This window comes from Stenella coeruleoalba, assembly GCF_951394435.1.
Source record: "Stenella coeruleoalba genome assembly, chromosome: 3".
NCBI lineage: Eukaryota > Metazoa > Chordata > Mammalia > Artiodactyla > Delphinidae > Stenella > Stenella coeruleoalba.
The window spans coordinates 42,960,628-42,980,689 of record NC_137148.1 but is presented as its reverse complement, the minus strand read 5'-3'; the positions used below and the strand labels follow the sequence as shown (position 1 = coordinate 42,980,689).

The 20,062-nt window shown below is 45.2% G+C and overlaps 1 protein-coding gene across 1 annotated transcript; it reads right to left on the bottom strand.

Annotated features, from left to right (window-relative positions):
• Nucleotides 1-264: 264 nt before the first annotated feature.
• IL31RA (interleukin 31 receptor A) lies at nt 265-19,519 on the bottom strand (the record flags this gene model as incomplete). Its single annotated transcript, XM_079918617.1, is given in 11 exon segments — nt 265-286; nt 399-557; nt 6,365-6,459; nt 7,770-7,844; nt 7,848-7,851; nt 9,035-9,128; nt 14,939-15,079; nt 17,082-17,155; nt 17,157-17,226; nt 18,173-18,274; nt 19,264-19,519. Coding segments are annotated over 10 exon segments (1,065 nt in total). The 3' UTR covers nt 265-286; nt 399-403.
• Between the last annotated feature and the right edge of the window lie 543 nt (nt 19,520-20,062).

The following is a 20,062-nucleotide window of genomic DNA, read 5'->3' as shown; positions in this document are numbered from 1 at the left end:
GCTATTCTCATTATAATAACATGTCTTCATACTCTCCTTAAGACAGAGAACTTTCTTGTACATGCATTACGTGTTGCATCGACATACGAACAGTATGTGGAAAAGACAACATGCACAGCCCACAGAGAGGCGTCTCTCCTGGTACACGTGGTCAGCCTTCCTCGTTGCCATCATCATTCTGGTTTGCACATCTTGATTTCTGTCTCCAAGTCCAGGCCTCCGGACACCTTCCTGGCATTTCGCCGTACACATATAGTGAAGTTGGGCAGGACAGAGAATTCCATTCCTACAAAGGGAATCAGCACCTCGATTCCCTTGAACAGCCCCCTGCGGCTCAGGGCCGGCTGGCTGTGAGCTCTCCTGGAGGGGTCACCTCCCACCCCCCGCCTCTCCCGCACCTTTCTCAGCAGCAAGGGGACAGGCATCTGGACAGGATGGCCCAGCAGGAGCTCAGCACGGAGGGCAGGGGAGGTCTCCAGGCCCTTGCAAACGTGGACTGTGGCTGTTTGTGCTTCTGAGCAAACTCTCCCCCTGCTGACCCGAGTGTCCAGTAAAAGCTGCAGAGGGAACAAGGCCTGCTGATGACCCTTGTCACTCCGCTCCGGACCTCCAACCCAGCAAGAGCGCAAGACACGGTAAAGCCACATACTTTGATTATAAATAGGCCTTGTCGCTAATTAATGTTTGCATAAAACAGTTAAAATACATCTGCATGAAATGTCTTTTTAAATACCCTACAAAACCCACATACTTTTAAATAGTCAACCAGAGGACAAAGTCCATCAATTGTTCTGAAGTCCTGCTTAGTGCCTCTCATTTCTAGCGCTCAGCTGGTCTCTCAACGCCCCTGGGAGCTTAGAAATAGAAGACTCTGTAATGTCAACAGGTGGACATGTGGACAGTAAGATATAGATGGGAAAAGTTTAGCTTCATAATGATTTAAGCAACACAAATAACTATGAAGTTTCATTGACCATACCCAGTAAATTGACAAAATCCAATTAACAGCAATGAAGAGCTGATGACCAGTGGAAAAGGACAAAGGATACTTCAGACGTGTCTGGTGATATTGCAAATCAGTGTAGCTTTCGCGGGGGCACAGTCATGCAGTAACCATAAAACTCTGACCCAGCCATTCTACCTCTGGAAACAGTCCCAAGGAGTGAGGACAAAGGTGGGAAAAGAAAATTTTGTGCAACGAAGTTCCCTAAAGTGTCTCTCTATACGAAGAGGACGTTTAAAACAATTCTTAGCAAGCCACAACACGCAGGTACACTGAGGGGTTCCGTGTAGCCACCATGAGCTATATTCATACATGGAATTTTACACACGAAATAATAAGTGACAGTAAAGGGAGACTGCAATCGAATCAATATATAACTTGCAGTAGATGAAAACATGTACAGGGACACACAGATCATATCAGGCGTGAATTAAGAATGATATAAATAGTTGGTATTACGAGATTTTTGCCGTCGATGTTGTTGTAAAGTTGAATCCAAAACAAAATTTAAATTTACAAAGAAAAAAAAGAGTGCCACCTAGAGCTCTGTATGGAGGCTGAACAGCACCCATGGCAAGGGACGTGGGCCCAGGGCAGAGGTGAGCTCGGATCCTCAGGCATTGCCAAATGTGTGACGGCTGGGGGATGGGAGATAAAATGACCTGGGTCAAGGACCACTGGAGTAAGTGGTAAGTAGCCATCAAGTCTCCAGCTTGGCTATGGGCAGCAGGGACAGCGACTGTGAGGGCTCTGGCGAGCCAGGGATGTGTGCCCCTCCAAGCGGGCCGTCCCTATCCTGTTAGAAACCCAGGATGACACAGTCTGATTTTTTTTTTCTCATTAGCAACCATTTCCAAGTTAAAGTGCTTTGTGCAGTCTGAGCCCCATGTCTGTGGGCTACACAGGGGTGGGCCAGCAAACTATTTCTGTAACGGGCCAGATGGTGATCATTTTAGGTTCTGTAGGAGAAACTCTGTGTCACAGCTACTACTCAGTTCTGTCTGTGGGTAGCAGCCGCGGGTGACACATAAAGGATGGCGTGGCTGTGTTCCAATTAGGCTTCACCGGTAAACACCGAAATTTGAATTCTATGGAATTTTCACACCTCATTAAAACGTTATTCTTCCTTTCATTTCGTTTTCTAGCCTTTCAAAATGTCAGGATCATTTCTGGCTCATGGGCCCACAGAAACAGGGCCCAGACTGGGCCTGAGGGCTGGCTGGCTGAGCCCTGGGCTGAAGCGTGCCTGCAGCGGCAGCAGTGAGTGGGGCGCGGGCCGCGCAGCCGGCAGGCCGCACGGGCTTTCCCCGCACGAGGTAGGAGCGGCCTGGGGACGGCTGGGGCCCTTTTCAAGCCACGCCCCTCCCCACCCGGACCCGCCCCCCACCTGGTGCTTTTACTGTGTTTTACTGTAGCCACCCGAGAAAGAATGAAGGTATCATCTCTCTTTTTTAACCACAGATTGGCTTCTCTGCCATTCTTTAACATTTTTTTCCCTGATATTATTGTAAAAGAAAGGCTATTGATAGGGCACTAACGTAGCTGTTTGCATGGTTCCCAGAGCCCTAGAAAACTCTAACGGGAATTTTATCAGTTTTTAATGACCTTGCTAAAACACAAGTTTTCCTGTTTGTGTCCTCTCAACGTCTCTCTGACAGTTAACAGAGAAAACGCAGATGACCTTCTCCAGTCACAGAGGCAGCGCAGGACACTGGGAGTGGGGACAGTTCATGACTCGATTCCAGGAGAGGAAGGTCACCACTGCCTTCTTTTAGGCCATGTCCTGTGATCTGCTCTGGAGAGCGAAGTGTGTGGCCTGCAGAATGCGCTTCTGGGCTTCCTGCCCCTCTTACTAGAGGAGATGCTGACTCCTATGAAACTATCTTGGACCGTCTAGAACAAAACAGAGGACCCTGATTTCCCTAGCCCTCAAAGGTAGCAAAAGTAAATTTGGAAATCCTACAAGCGGGGCTGATGGGAAGGGGAGAAAGGAATAAAAAGAAAAGAAACAAGAAATAGGGAAAAAAAAAAGGAAGTGTTAAAAAGATGAGAAGCTGCTGGGAGTTGTGGGAAAAAAGAAGCAGAAGACAGGAGGCAAGAAGGAAAGTGAGAAAAGGGAAGAAGAAATGAAAAGAGGAAGGGCCAGGGTGTGGTATTTGCAAACTATTCATTCAGGCTTTAATGAATAATTAAGGGGAGGAGAGAAGAGGGTAACATCTTCATCTCTGAAACCCACTCACAGAAGCCACCTGTGACCTTTTCTTCTCCCCAGCCATCAAATTCTTGGACTTCAGGCTCAAAAGCCTCACCCAGGTGTGAGACCAACAAGATTAGAGGGGCTCCTCCGGCCCCCCTGCACTGTCCCTCAGCTGGAGGTGGCAAAGGGTCACAGGAGGGAGGGAGGAGTTTTGGGGCACCAAGCTAGGACTTCCTGTGAGTTCACAAATCAGAAGCAGGCGGAAAGGGCCCCGTCTGGAACTCTGAGGGACTGGTGGCTCACAGAAGTGCCCACATCACAACAGTCGAGGGTGGAGGAGGTTATCAGGGTGTAGAGAACCCACCACAGCTGGGACCCCATGTATCCCCTTCGCTTGGTCCCTTTCCACTCCCAGGACACAGGTTCCCCAGAGCCCTGCTCCAGGCCCCCCTTATTCCTTGATTTATCAGTAGTTGCTGTTCTGTAAACTAGGAGTGACGAATTTGGGGGGTGGGAGGGTGCTACAGACGCTGGAGATTTAACGAGGAGAGCTTTGGGAAAGCATCACCCTGCTTGTGCCTGTGATAAGGATGCAGCCATTGGCTGAGGACAGAGGCAGGTGGCGGGGAGGCGGGGAGGCACATCCCTGCCCAGCGCCGGGCCGCAGACTCCGTGCTGCTCTCCTGAACATCTGTTGGCGTTCAGAGCCAGTCCCAGGGTGGACGGGGCACAAAATCCCCAGTGAGACCGAGTTACAAACCTGAGGCGACGCAAATCATTGCACTGGGCCATGGCCACTTCGAAAGGCCAGGGGCTTGGGCCAGAAATTAAGTTTAGTTCTAGAAGAGTAAAGCGATGGTTTTGCACACCTGAGTCGGTGGCTTGTGAAGTCTGTGCCTGCTACACAAGCACTGACTTCTCAAGCACTCAGGAAAATTACCGTCAGCCTTTCTCTCTGGCAAATGCCGGGCTCACCGTGCCCTGCTGCCCCCATCTCACCAGGCTCTCAGCGACCTCCCCTGATGGCCAGGTGAGTCTTAGCCACACGTCAGGAAGTCACGTGATGTCACTGTGCTCAGGGTAGGAGCCCAGTGCCAGCCATAAGTTCCCAGGTATCTGCCATTAGCACTGGAGCTAGAAGCTCCAGTCATGGTTGCAAGCCCTGGGCTTTGCCGCGCGAAGGCAGAGGAATCCTGGTGTTGGAGCAGCACAGGTGCTAAGCATTCCATGTGCACAGGCCCTGCTCAGCTGCTTCTGGGAAGAGGCCTTTGAAGGGTGTGTTTAGTAAGCATTCCTGGGCTCTGAGCCAGTGTGAGGGGACAGAGTCCCTGTAAAAAGCTGCTGCAGTCTTTGGTATCTTTCTATTCCCAGGCTTGGGTGCAAGATAGAGGGGCAGCGAGGGCCTCCAGGAACTGTCTGCAGGGCTGGGCAGTGGTCTGGACAGTGGTGTGGACCTGCCGGCCCAGCGAGAGTCCGTTCCCCAGCGCGCTGCCAAGGCCCTCCCTCGTTCCTCCATCCCCAGCCATGCAGTGGACCAAGGGCAAGAGCCCTGGGCGGGGGTTTTGCTACAGACACTTGAGATTTAATGAGGGTAATGAGGCATTTCAGGCACACCATCAGGAGGGCCACACCACCTCCCACCCCTATGTTGAGAGAGAGACTTAATCTCTAAAGTGGTGTCAGCGCTACCTCAGAGGTGTAGCCTGGAGCCAGGGAGGTCAAGGTGGAGGGAGAGAGCCTCGCCTCCTGGCACACCACCCAAGTGCCAACTAAGCAACTGTTCTTTGGCAACAGGGAAAGTCTCTCTTGGAGCTGCGAGGAGTGGTCCCAGCAAAGACTGTGCCCATGGCCCAATTCCTCAGGAAGGCCAGATATGTCCGCCTCTGGTGTCCACTGCCCCTCCAAGTCAATCCGGCAGAGGCCTTAGCGAGAGCTTGTTATCTGAACAAAAGAAAATAAACTGCTTTTCCTCTGCAAAGTGCTCAGGCTGATCACCATCCTTTCTTTTTAAATCTTTTTTTTTTTTTTGCGGTACGCAGGCCTCTCACTGCTGTGGCCTCTCCTGTTGTGGAGCACCGGCTCCGGAATGAAGAAGTAATTTTTTTTTTTTTTAATTTGTGGTACGCGGGTCTCTCACTGTTGTGGCCTCTCCCGTTGCAGAGCACAGGCTCCGGACGCGCAGGCTCAGCGGCCACGGCTCACGGACCCAGCCGCTCCGCGGCATGTGGGATCTTCCTGGACCGGGACACGAACCCGGGTCCCCTGCATCGGCAGGCGGGCTCTCAACCACTGTGCCACCAGGGAAGCCCTTAAATCTTTATTTTTAATTAATTAATTTATTTATTTATGTTTGGCTGCGTTGGGTCTTCATTGCTGTGCACGGGCGGAGAGCCGGGGCTACTCTTCGTTGCAGTGCGCAGGCTTCTCATTGCGGTGGCTTCTCTTGTTGCAGAGCACTGACTCTAGGCATGTGGACTTCAGTAGTTGTGGCACGTGGGCTCAGTAGTTGTGGCGCACAGACTTAGTTACTCCACGGCATGTGGGATCCTCCCAGAGCAGGGCTCGAACCCGTGTCCCCTGCATTGGCAGGCGGATTCTTAACCACTGCGCCACCAGGGAAGTCCACCATCCTTTCTTCTCAAGCAAGCTACACGTCTGGGCCAACCAAGCTCAACGCGTCACTCGGGGGTGTGCGAAACTTTCTCTAACACAAGCGGGACGGGGAGACGCCAAGGAAGCTCTTGTAGCCAAGTCTTCTCTCTGTGAGTCATGCACACTGAGACGTAGGGGGATTCAAGCCGTGGCGGCATTTAGACTTCTCTTTGGGTTTGGTCTAGAAGTTTTTCAGACATGAGAAATTCTCTGTTGTCAGTGAATTTTTCAAGTATGGGTTTGGTGCTCCTTCCCCACAGAGATGGTCTGGCCCTAAACCTTGGGTAGGAGGGAGAGGATGCTCTTTGGCTTCTGAGCAGATCCCCTCTGGCGTTCCAGAACATAGGTGTTGCGATTCTCTCAGTGAAATCTCGACTGAAACTGCGGGACAGTAAGTCCCATATGGGGAGGTCATGTACTCATTCTTTTCCCCTCCCAAGATATTTTCCTGACCCTTTTCAGGTTCCTCTGTGGAAACCACTTCCAGAAAATTCTCAAAATTTACCACCAACCTGTCAATAAGGTCACTGGGGGCAGAACATGGTTTTAGAATCCCATCTTCTTCTGTGTTCACAGAGTCATCAAACTCCTTCAGATTTAGCTTATCCTGGAAAAGAGAAAGGGACACCCCAATGGTCATTTGGGGGCCACATATGATGTAGCCAAAAGCTATTAGGCTTGGGACACCCAAAGCCCCACCTCTGGACCAGCCCCCCTCTTAGAGGCCAGAAGTGGTGCCCTTTCATGGGAGGTTAGCAAGAGTGGTCCATTTCCTGAGAAGAATGCAGTGTATTCAAACAATTTCTTCTTCTAGAGAGCTCAAGGCTATTTTCCACATAATCATATGCTCATAAAATCCGAGTGAAGATGGCAGCATCAAAATTAGAATTATCACAAAGACAAATAACTTGTCCAACATCACCAGAAAATCAAAGGTGGCCTCCTGGTGGGTGTGGTGTCCGACATCTTTGTATCCCCAGAGCCTAGCTCACTGCCTGGCGTATAGTGAGTGATTAATAAGTGACTGCTACAGAGGCCAGACCTACAGATGATTCATAAAACATTTTAGACATCAGACAAGACTGCCTATGAATTAGTTCACTCTCTTAATAATTTTTGGTAAGCAGGAAATGAAATAAGGTAACACATGAATGATAGAGAAGAAAATAGAAACAACCAAAATTTAATTAAATAATAAAAATAATTTTCACGTCCGTGTTAAAAAAAGACTTCTGAGTTGAAACAGGGGCTAATATTAAAAATTCCGTATCAAGGAATACTGGAAACAGTCCTTCAATAACAAGGATTTAAAGGTTATATTTGATTGGGCTTCTTTCTACTTAACCGAGAAATTAAACCTTAAAATTTCAGAACAGTTTTGAATTTAAAAATGTATGAAAATGGGAGGTTTCTATTACGGATAACTCCCTAGAAAACCCCATTGCCAATGTCTCCAATCTGAGAAAAACAATCTGATGCAGCCTGCCCCAGCCTCTGGACAGAAATGCACATTAGCGGCCCCTCGGGTCCCCAGGTGGTCTCTAGATTAACTTGCTCTTGGCTGCTTTTTAAATGGTCTCCAATCTTATAGCTGGGTTCTCCTGCTTTCTAATTAGACAGTCAGGTCCTTAAGGGTAGGGCCAGTGTCTCTTCCGTGGCACCCTTTATAGGACCAGTTTTATGCCCAGCAAACACTGGGTCCTATGAGCCTGGTAAAGCCCTTTCCTCTTGTCCAAAGAATGAGGTCAAAGTCATTCCAGGAAGGCTGATTCCACCTGTCCTGCCAGCCATTCCCTGGAACTTTTTAACCTCGAGTTCTCTTTATGTGAACCCTATGCAAACCTCAGTCCATCACCCTGTCCACCTCCCACAACCAGCCTGCTCAACAATCTCCTTAACAAAAACAGGAGTGTTTACCTTTAAATCATCTCCACGCCATGTGGCTATACTGCTTTCAGCAGGGTTGGGGACACTGGGCCAACATAGGTGCTTTCATTTGCTAATAAGAGATAAGATTTTAAAATAGGAAGTGAGTCCAAGAAGAATTGTACTTCTACTGCATGGCCAAGCCAAAGAGCAGGGCTTCGATGCAGGGAATCGTATGGCTCCCTATTGAATAAGGGCAAGCTCACAGCCTCCTGACAGAAACTGGGAAAGCAAAGTACTTTGGGGAGTGAAATTGCAAGTCAACTATGGGACGTGATGGGAGGAGACCTTTCCCCAGGCAAAGCTTTTCTTACTCTTCCCTGCTCTCCCACCCTGCATCTCCACCCCCTGGTCCTGATGCCGAAAATCACACCATCACAGAGCCATTTCCTTGAGATTTATTCCCCAGGAAAGGTAACACTCTAAGCCTTACAAGACACCCACACTTCAGAGCAGTGATTCTCAAAGTGTGGTCCCAACCAGCAGCATCAGTACCACCTGGGAGCTTGTCGGACGTGCAAAATGTACGAGAACGTGTGCTGATGACTTGCTTACAACCCAAAGCTGACTCAGGTTGACATTAGCTTGGCCATAACTAAGCACAGCTGCTTGGCAGAGAAGGCCCACGACTGTGTAACTCTGGAGAGAGCAGTCTAATGGGTAGAGAGCCCTTGACCCTCAGGGTAGAATGAGGCTCTCTGGAGAGAGAAAGCACAAGACCCTGAAGACAAGCTTCCTTCCCTACAGTGGCCAGAGCAGGCAGGACAAATGGCCCTCAGCGACCCCTCTGACACTGCGCCACAAGCAAGGACCTGCCTGTGCTGGGCATACGCTGGCCAGTGCTCTAACTCCATGGGCACCCTGCTCCCTGCTCTGCCTGGGAGAGAGGCTGGTGGCCTTGAGGGCCTTTGCTGCTGCCACGGGTCCCCTCTAGACACACAGAGAGAGGATCTTCTCCCCAACTCTAGTCTCAGATGCCAAACACAGAAGACAAGGCCTGTGGGGCAGCTGGCCTTTCCCCGGCTTCAAAAAGTCCTAGGCCCGGTGCACAGCGCTGTCGGGGGTACAAGTCCTCCTGTTTGGTTAGAATTCTGATGTGCCACAGTGTAAGGCATACAATAAATTCAATACATATGTACCAACTCAATGAATGAATGGACACCCCTTAACGGCAGTGTGCCCTCTTCCACCCATGGTGTCTTCCACCCCTTTCCACTCCCGATTTTGAGGGCCCACACTGTTGTCTACAAACTCACTTGGGTTTTTTGAGATCATATGCCACCGTCAGGATGATGAGAATAAGAAGGCCACCTCCAACCAGGGAAGTTATAACAAAAATCTCAAAGACACCTTTGAGAAAAGGAGAACAAAAGTCAGTAGCAGGTTGAGCCCCTTACTTTCTTGACAAAAATCAAAGATTAATGTTTTCTTCCAGTAGCTTCAGCAACATATACCCTAAACGTTTTCTTTCAATTTAATTCAAATTCATTCAATTTCTCTTCTCCCTGAATAATACTGACAGAAATTGTGTTCCCCACATTCATCCTCCAACTTCATTCATCTAGTAAACATTTTCTGAGCACTTACAATTGCCAAACACTCTTCTGGGTAATAAAATAAATAGCAAGAAGCAAGAAACACAAGATCCCTACTTTCGTGGCGCTTACCTTCTGGCTCAAGAATTCAGACAATAAATAACCTATTTCAGATAAAATGGGGTGATAGAGAGTAGGGTAAAGTGGGTAGGGGGTTAGCACCTTTAGATAGGGTGGCAAAGGAAGAAATCTGAGCTAATGTGAATAATGAGAAAGAACTGCCCACATTCATGCTGGGGAAAGCATTCCAGGCAGAAGGAAAAGTATAAATGAGAACATAAACGGGAAGTGGTGGGAGGTGAGGTCAGGAAGGGACAGATGAGGAAGGGTCCTGAAAGCAATGGGAAGGAGTTTGGATTGAATTCAAAATACAACAGAAGCCACTGGTGGGTTTTAGGCAGGGGGTCTAGGATTTTAAACTCTGGCTGCTGTGTGGAAAACAGATGGTAGAGGATCAAAGACAGAAGCAGGGAGATCTATAAGAACCAAGAGTAACAGACCCATCACGAGTAATGAAATTGAAACCGTGATTAAAAATCTTCCAACAGGGGCCTCCCTGGTGTAGCAGTGGTTGAGAGTCCGCCTGCCGATGCAGGGGACACGGGTTCGTGCCCCGGTCCGGGAAGATCCCACATGTCGCGGAGCAGCTGGGCCCGTGAGCCATGGCCGCTGAGCCTGCGCGTCTGGAGCCTGTGCTCTGCAACGGGAGAGGCCACAGCAGTGAGAGGCCCGCGTACCGCCAAAAAAAAAAAAAAAAAAACTCTTCCAACAAACAAAGGTCCAGGACCAGATGGCTTCACAGGTGAAATCTATCAAACATTTAGAGAAGAGCTAACACCTATTCTTCTCAAACTCTTCCAAAAAACTGCAGAGGGAGAAACACTCCCAAAATCATTCTGCGAGGCCACCATCACCCTGATACCAAAACCAGACAAAGATGTCACAAAGAAAGAAAACTATAGGCCAATATCATCGATGAATATAGATGCAAAAATCCTCAACAAAATACTAGCAAACAGAATCCAATAGCACATTAAAAGGATCATACACCATGATCAAGTGGGGTTTATTCCAGGAATGCAAGGATTCTTCAATATATGCAAATCAATCAATGTGATACACCATATTAACAGATTAAGGAATAAAACCCATATGATCACCTCAATAGATGCAGAAAAAGCTTTTGACAAAATTCAGCACCCATTTTTGATAAAAACTCTCCAGAAAATGGGCATAGAGGGAACCTACCTCAACATAATAAAGGCCATATGTGACAAACCCACAGCAAACATCATTCTCAATGGTGAAAAACTGAAAGCATTTCCTCTAAGATCAGGAACAAGACAAGGGTGTCCACACTTGCCCCTCCTATTCAACACAGTTTTGGAAGTCCTAGCCATGGCAATCAGAGAATAAAAAGAAATAAAAGGAATATAAATTGGAAAAGAAGAAGTAAAACTGTCACTGTTTGCAAATGACATGATACTATACATAGAAAATCCTAAAGATGCCACCAGAAAATTACTAGAACTAATCAATGAATTTGGTAAGGTGGCAGGATACAAATTAATGCACAGAAATCTCTTGCATTCCTATACACTAACAATGAAAAATCAGAAAGAGAACTTAAGGAAACAATCCCTTTCACCATTGCAACAAAAAGAATAAAATACCTAGGAATAAACCTACCTAAGGAGGCAAAAGATCTGTACTCAGAAAACTATAAAGCACTGATGAAAGAAATCAAAGATGACATAAACAGATGGAGAAATATACCATGTTCTTAGATTGGAAGAATCAATATTGTGAAACTGACTCTACTACCCAAAGCAATCTACAGATTCAATGCAATCCCTATTAAATTACCAATGGCATTCTTCACAGAATTAGAAAAAAAAAATTCACAATTTGTATGGAAACACAAAAGACCCTGAATAGCAAAGCAATCTTGAAAAAGAAATGGAGCTGGAGGAATCAGGCTCCCTGACTAATCTACACTACAAGGCTACAGTAATCAAGACAGTATGGTACTGGCACAGAAACAGAAATATAGATCAATGGTACAGGATAGAAAGCCCAGAGATAAACCCACACACATATGGTCACCTAATTTATGACACAGGAGGCAAGAACATACAATGGAGAAAAGACAGCCTCTTCAATAAGTGGTGCTGGGAAAACTGGACAGTTACATGTAAAAGAATGAAATTAGAACATTCCCTCACAGCATACACAAAAATAAACTCAAAATGGATTAGAGACCTAAATGTAAGACCAGATACTATAAAACTCTTAGACAAAAACATAGGCAGAACACTCTTTGATATAAACCACAGCAAGACTTATTTTGACCCACCTCCTAGAGTAATGAAAATAAAAACAAAAATAAACAAATGGGACGTAATTAAACTTAAAAGCTTTTGCACAGCAAAGGAAACCATAAATAAGATGAAAAGACAGAACCTTCAGAATGGGAGAAAATATGTGCAAATGAAGCAACAAAGGATTCATCTCCAAAATATATAAACAGCTCATGGAGCTCAATATCAAAAAAACAAACAACCCAATTAAAAAATGGGTGGAAGACCTAAATAGATATTTCACCAAAGAAGACATACAGATGGCCAAGAGGCGCATGAAAAGCTGCTCAACATCACTAATTATTAGAGAAATGCAAATCAAAACTGCAATGAGGTGTCACCTCACACTGGTCAGAATGGCCATCACCAAAAAATCTACAAACAGTAAATGCTGGAGAGGGTGTGGAGAAAAGGGAACCCTCTTGCACTGTTGGTGGGAACATAAATTGATACAACTACTATGGAAAACAGTATGGAGGTTCCTTAAAAAACTAAAAATAGAACTAGTATATGACCCAGCAATCCCACTATACCCTGAGGAAACCATAATGCAAAAGGACACATGTACCTCAATGTTCATTGCAGCTCTATTTACAATAGCCAGAACATGGAAACAACCTAAATGTCCAACAACAGATGAAAGGATAAAGATGTGGTACATATATACAATGGAATGTCACTCAGCCATAAAAAGGTATGAGGGTTTTTGTTGTTGTTGTTTACATGATAATATTTATCTTTTATTAGATATATTACATATTCCCCCAAATATATAAAATCTTCCAAGAGAAAATATCAAAACCTATTGCTTTCAAGGTAAGCAACATAATCAAAACGAAAGCAAAGAATTTCTTCCAGACAAAGGAATGTGAAAACATTTCAGCACAAATACAACAAAGACATGGGAAGGTAATTACAATGTTTTACATTTTACAGCATTTTGTTTTAATCAGTATTTGTAGAAAACAAGGATGCTGAGTTCTCAAACACTGTAGGTACAACCGCAAATTAAATTTTCAGAAAAAAAATAAGAGAAAGTAATGAACTACTGAATATCTGCAATAATAAACGTAATAAAACATAAGCAAACAAATATGCCACTGAGATCACAACCGAAGTGTGTGATTTTTAGTGTGTGCCGGGGACACTAAATTATTTAATCAGTTCTTGACCACAACCCAAAGCAAAAGCATCCTCTCTTCATTTCCCTGATGATTTATTCTAAAAATAAAAAGCAGAAACTTGCTGGTAAAAGAGAATTTCTGTTTTACCTGTGAGCAGCCGGTGGCAACACACACTGAATCAGACCCCAACCAAACACGGGACAGATCCATCTCAAACAACCGGGAGTGGCAAAACCACTATTATTGCAACAAGATTTTTTAATTTCAATTGATCAGAAATTCCAGAACAATTAAGCACACCCGCTTAAACCACAGTGAACTCCTATAGGAAGGTTTTATTGGGTATTTGTAGTGAGGTGGATGGACCTAGAGTCTGTCATACAAAGTGAAGTAAGCCAGAAAAAGAAAAACAAATATCGCATATTAATGCATAGATGTGAAATCTAGAAAAATGGTACAGATGAACCTATTTGCAGGGCAGGAATAGAGATGCAGATGTAGAGAATGGACATATGGACACAGGGCGGGAAGGGGAGGGTGGGACTAACTGGGAGATTAGGACTGACATATATACACTACCATGTGTAAAACAGATAGCTAGCAGGAACATGCACAGGAAGCTCAGCTCGGTGCTCTGTGACGACCTAGATGGGTGGGATTGGGGGGGTGGGGTTGGAGGGAGGTCCAAGAGGGAGGGGAAATAGGTATATATATAGTTGGTTCACTTCATTGTACAGCAGAAACTAACACAACATTGTAAAGCAATTATACTCCAATAAAAAAATGAAAAGCAAACAAACAAAAGAACCAAGGGTAAGAAACTTCTAGTCTCCAAGGCAGGCTCTTGCCTTCAATCTGACCCGTAGAGAAAATTCCATCAGATAATGCAATTTGTGCCTAGTGTTGTGAAAATATAACATGATTTTAAAAGACTTTAAAGAGCAATATCAAAAAGAACTCCCAAAAGACAATGTTAGTCAATAAAAACAGAACATGTTTTCTGTGTAAAAACACATGTTTTACTCACATTTTCCAGAACCATAAGCTATTTTTATTCTTTTGGATGCGTGATGATGAACAGGAGAATTTCAAGAATACTTAGACTATTTATAGCTTTTATTGAAAATTTTGCAATGTTCCTTCACTTTTAAGCTTCATTTTTTTAAAGTGTTAGTATATCCTTAAAATCAAACCTCTGTCATTCAAAGACAGAGATTTCTGTTTCTCCCATTCTATTTCTCTGTTTTCTCCCATTCTCCTTCCTTCTTTCTTCCTCATCTCCCTCTTCAGCCTGTCTTCTTTCCCTCTTGAATATTCCCCATAACCATCGTATGAATCACATTGTATTTTACATTATTGTTGTATTTATTAAATTTTTCTTGCTCCCATTTTTTTTTTTTTTTTTTTTGGTGGTACATGGGCCTCTCGCTGTTGTGGCCTCTCCCGTTGCGGAGCACAGGCTCTGGATGTGCAGGCTCAGTGGCCATGGCTCACGGGCCCAGCCGCTCTGCGGCATGTGGGATCTTCCCAGACCGGGGCACGAACCCGTGTCCCCTGCATCGGCAGGCGGACTCTCAACCACTGCGCCACCAGGGAAGCCCTCTTGCTCTCATTTTTTAATATAAAAGCTGATTAGTAGAACATATTATACACTTTTTTACTCAAAAAACTCCACAAACAATGAGGTTAAGTGGGCCAATGGTGCTTGATCAACCAAGGCTTTCCCTTGTTTGACACACAGGGACTGGTGACTATGAACTTGGGGATAGCCTTGAGGTGGGAGCTGGTTTGGAGTGACAGTGAAGTTGGCATTCACTTGATCCCTCCTCCCTAAGAAGATTCGGGGCTACCCAGGAAGAAGCAAAATGACCCATCTTTCCAAATTCAGCTCTCAATTTTCCTGCTCTCCCTCCTCCCTCGTCACCCATATGCTTTCCAGGAAGGCCAATGAGTCAGAGAGCAAATGGTTCTTCTCACTTCTCCCTTTCACTTGCCCTCCCCCTGCCTTTGGGAAACATCATCTGTGACTAGCCTAAAGGAAATGCCAAGGAGACATTCCCAGGGACTGAAGGAGTACTCACTAATTGACAATGTCTTGAAGTTTATCCTGGTGCCACTAGTTCCCCCAGCACTGGTGCTGGCCATGACCTGAACAGTGTAAGAGGTCTTTCGTGTCAGGGACTCCAGGCTATACTGCAAGATGCTGGAGTTGACTGTCTTGGCTAAAGGAAAAATATAAAAGTCAAACACCACAGCCAAACCCAAGTGAAAACTGTGCTTTAGTGGCACTGATATAAAAGCATTGGAACCTGGGCTTCCAAACTTGGCCACCTCATACCCCAATCTCTTTATTCATGTTCTGATTAAAATTAGCCTATCAAGATGGATCAAAGACCTAAATATAAGAGTTAAATCTATACGACGCTTAGAAAACATAGGATAAATCTATATGTCCTTAAATTTGGCAATGATTTCTTAAATATGACACCAAACACACAAGCAGCAAAAAGATTAAACTGAACTTCATCAAAAGACACTATCAAGAGCGTGAAAAAACAACTTACAGAATGGGAAAATATTTGCAAATCATATATTTGATAAGGAATCTGTATCCAGAATATGTTAAAAAAAAAACCCACAAAACTCTAACAGCTCAACACCGGAAGACAAACAACCCAATTTAAAAATGGCAGGGCTTCCCTGGTGGCGCAGTGGTTGAGAGTCCACCTGCCGATGCAGGGGACACGCGTTCGTGCCCCGGTCCGGGAGGATCCCACATGCCGTGGAACAGCTGGGCCCATGAGCCATGGCCGCTGGGCCTGCACGTCCGGAGCCTGTGCTCCGCAATGGATGAGGCCACAGCAGTGAGAGGCCCGCATACCGCAAAAAAAATAAAAATAAAAAAAATGGCAAAGAGTCTGAAAAGACTTTCTCCAAAGAAGATACACAAATGGCCAAAGAGCAAGTACAAAGATGCTCTACATCATTAGTTATTAAGGAAGTACAAATCAAAACCACATTGAAATAGCACTTTACACCCACTAGGATAGCCACACTTTTTTTTTAAATGGAAAATATCAAGTGTTGGTAAGGATATGGAGAAATTAGAATTCTCATATATATTGCTGGTAGAAATGTAAATTGGTGTAGCTGCTATGAAAAGAGTTTGGTGGTTCCTAAATAAGTTAAACTAGTATTACCATATGACCCAGCAATTCTACTCCTAGTAATACACCCCAAAGAATAAAAAGCAGAGATTCAAACAGATAGTTGTACACCAATGTTCATAGCAGCATTAATCACACTGGCTAAAAGATGAAAACAACCCAAATGTCCCATCAACTGATGAATGGATAAACAAAATGTTTATCCATATAATAGAAAATTATTTAGCCATGAAAAGGAATGCGGTGCTAATACATGCTATGACATGGCTGAACTTTGAACACATGCTAAGTGAAAGAAGCCAGGCAAAAAAAGGCCCCATATTGTATGATTCTGTTTATATGAAATATCCAGAATAGGTAAATCCATAGAGACAGAAAGCAATGTTGTGGTCGCCAGGGACTGTGGGACAAGGGTAAGGTAGCGACTGAATGGGTACAGGGTTTCTATCTGGGGCAGAAATAGGTAGTGGTGATGGTTGCACATTATGGATGTACTTAATGCCACTAAATTGTACACTTTCAAATGTTTAAAGTGGTCAGTTTTGTGTTATATGTATTCTACTGTAACAACAACAACAACAAATTAGCCTAAATGGGAATCCAAGCCCAGCCCAGAACTCAGGATGTTAGGCAATATTGTAGACGCAAGAAAAAAGCAGTGGGCGGTAAGAGTCATGGTAAAGGGTCCTGCACTGAAGTAAGTGCCACGAAACAGGGTCTGTCCCCCTCCAGCCTTTAATCCAGGTTATGCCCCACTCTGGAATAGAGGTCAGGAAGCTCCCAGAAGGCCCACCTGTTCACGGCCTGATAGGCACAAATTATATCAAGCCCTCTGGTTCCTACCAGACTCTCAGGTACAGTCATTTCACTCTCACCTGACTCTAAAAAACTCAAGAGGTGGGTGCCCTTGGCCCCATTTTCAGAGAAGCTCAAAGAAGCTGAGTGATTCCTGCAAGGTGGCAGGGCACCAGCCATGGGAGTCACCCCTATAGCAGGTCTATCCATAGCACCTATCTGGGGCTTGGGGTTCTTTCAACTTGTCGATAAGCTCACTTACAGAATTCCTTTCCATCTTCAGCTTGGTAAAATATGGTACAGTTGTTGATGAAACCGTTTCTCTGACTCTTGGGACTCCTTCCATGTAATTGTGACTGTCTCCACACCAATGTTCTCCGCCTTTGTCATGGGACCTGCTGATGGACCTTTATAGGACAGGGAGATAAATAATAAACACCGAATTACACCCCAGCAGATCCTTGCCCCACAAAATCTCTGGCCAGTCCTCAGACTAATCAGTGCTGGGGGTGGGAGGTGGGGGCAGAGTAGGGAACTGATGAATCAGTTTGTTTGAGAAAATTGTTGTCTAGAATCATCCATCTTGAACAGGAAGGGAAGCAGTGTCCAAGACCAGAGAACAAGACCTCTCACTCTGATTTGGAGCCCAGCTCTTTCATTCATACCTGTAATAGCTATTATCAAACAATTAAAGAGTATGCCTCCATGGGCTACCTCTGAGTGACAGGATATATTTCCTAAGGTTGAATCTGGAAGATGTTAACTTTCAAAAAGATACAGTCTGAGTGGTTTGCCAATAAAATCCTGGCTTATCACTACATAATTAAAAATAAATAATGTTCTAGCATCTCCAAGTTACGAATAACTCTTAGGGTTCCTAACTTGGTCTTAGCTAAATGTTGTTTCTGCTTACAGCGCTATCTGCACTGAGTTTCTTTGTGACTTTGGGCAAGTTATTTCACCTCTCTGAGCCTCAATTTTCCATTTGTGAGATGAAGGGCTTGGACTTGATCTCTAATGTCTACTCCAGCTTTAAAATTCAGTGAATCCAGGGACTTCCCTGGTGGTCCAGTAGTTGAGACTCCACGCTTCCAATGCAGGGGGTGCAGGTTCGATCCCTGGTCGGGGAACTAAGATCCCACATGCCACACAGCACAGCCAAAAAAAAAAAATTCAGTGAATCCATACCGTGACCACAACTGGGTCAAACATACATAGCTTACTACGAGCTAAGGTGCAGCACGGATGGGCACTAAAGCAACTGTGAACAAGCTACAGGCCTTCACAGCCTTGTGTAAATGTTGGACAGCCCCCAGTGCTTCCTTTCCTCAACAGAAACTTGTCCATACATACCACCTTCTTTGACATAAGCCTGGATAGAATATGGCTCACCCACTCGGTCTTGCAACATTGGATACACAGAGATGTTATAGCACCGGAAAGGTTTTAGTTCATCTGTGGAAAAAGGGGAGGGGGGAGAGAGAGAGGGAAGGTTGGGGAGGGAGGGAGACGGAGAGGAAAGGAGAGGGAGAAAGAGAGAGAGGGGGGGACAGAGAGAGTGGGAAGAGAGAGAAACAAGCATTAGGTGCAGAGCATGGCATAGAAGAAGGAAAGCTAGACTAAGACTTATGTGCTATCACTTACAGAAGATATTTTATTTTTCTATAGTTTCCACATATGGAAAATAAGGAAGTTAGGTTGGATGGTCTCTAATGTCTATTCCATTTCTAACATTTTTAAATTAATTATTAGAACTAAACCTGCACCACTCTGACAAAATGACAGAGCCACCCAGGAAAGGAGAAGTAAGAGCTCCAGTCTCTCCTCCATCACTGATTTTGTTACATGATTTGGGGGCACTACAGAATAAACTTAACCCTTCTTTCAATAGCGTATCACCCTAGAGAACTCAGGTACCATAAATTGTACCTCTTCTGTCTGCATCCCTACATAAGCATAACTCTTCATGTGGATGCTATTAAGTATTAAGAAATGGTTGGAGAGTAAAGCCTCACTTATGTGTCTTACATGGAGCAGGGGCTTTCTTGAAAAGAAGGCTATTCCCTGTATCAATCACCTGGGGAAGGGGCCTAGATCTGAAACAGGCAACCAGAACTGAAGGAGGTGCCCTGGGTAGGACAGATGGGATACAAACTCTGGTGTTATCCATGTGATCAATATATCTGGGAAGAGCTCTCTGATGGTGGGTGTCAAGATGGTGTTTCCCACCTGGAAACACACCAGATGCCTGGTCTGATACCTACGGCTTCCTATTCTAGTATTGCTGGGAAATGCCAAGAAGTACACTTCCTTAAGCTTGCCCTAGCTTGTCAAATTCTATTACTCACATTTACAGTTTTGAAGCCAAAGTTAAGGATTTAAAAACTGATGAAAATGAAACAGAATCCTACACAGAGGGAACTTGTGCGCTCTGCACTGGCTACCCTGCTGGATTGCCCAGTTCCTGGTCTGAGACACAGATTCCCAGGAAATGGTTGAGGACTCTGAGTCCAAATCTGGGACCCACTCAATCATCCATGTATCCACCTCCAGAGCAGAGCTTTGCCACTCCACCACCAGCTGGTCCTGAGTGAAGCAGGTCTGCATGGCCTCAATGCACTGAAATGCTGAAAGGAGAAAAGAGGACTGCTTCACAACACCCAACTCATCCTCCAGTGCACCAACAACATTAACAACCATTCATTGCCCAAAGTGTAAAGAAGGTCAAAGTTCAGGATCCCCACTGCAGCCTTCCCCTATGATACTGTTATTACTGCTTTTATTGTGTCCCTTTTCCTTACCCTCAATATTTGATGAACTGCCTTCTTCACATTTTGTTATCTTCCCCAATTTCACCTATTTCCAGCAAAGAATCTTACTAGAAGGTTGATGACTAAGACGACTTACAGGGTAGTTCTGGTGTCTCTGCAAGTCAAAAGGAAAGCAAGCCTGAGACAAAGAATGAATCTCTAAAGGTAGAATTTCAGGCACCTGTAATTCTGTGGCTGGGAAGCTGGAAGATGGTGACGCTAAAATCATACCAGAAAAAGTACAGAGGACTTCCGGGAAGATGGCGGAAGAGTAAGACTCGGAGATCACCTTCCTCCCCACAGATACACCAGAAATACATCTACGCGTGGAACAACTCCTACGGAGCACCTACTGAACGCTGGCAGAAGACCTCAGACCTCCCAAAAGGCAAGGAACCCGCCACGTACCTGGTTAGGGCAAAAGAAAAAAATA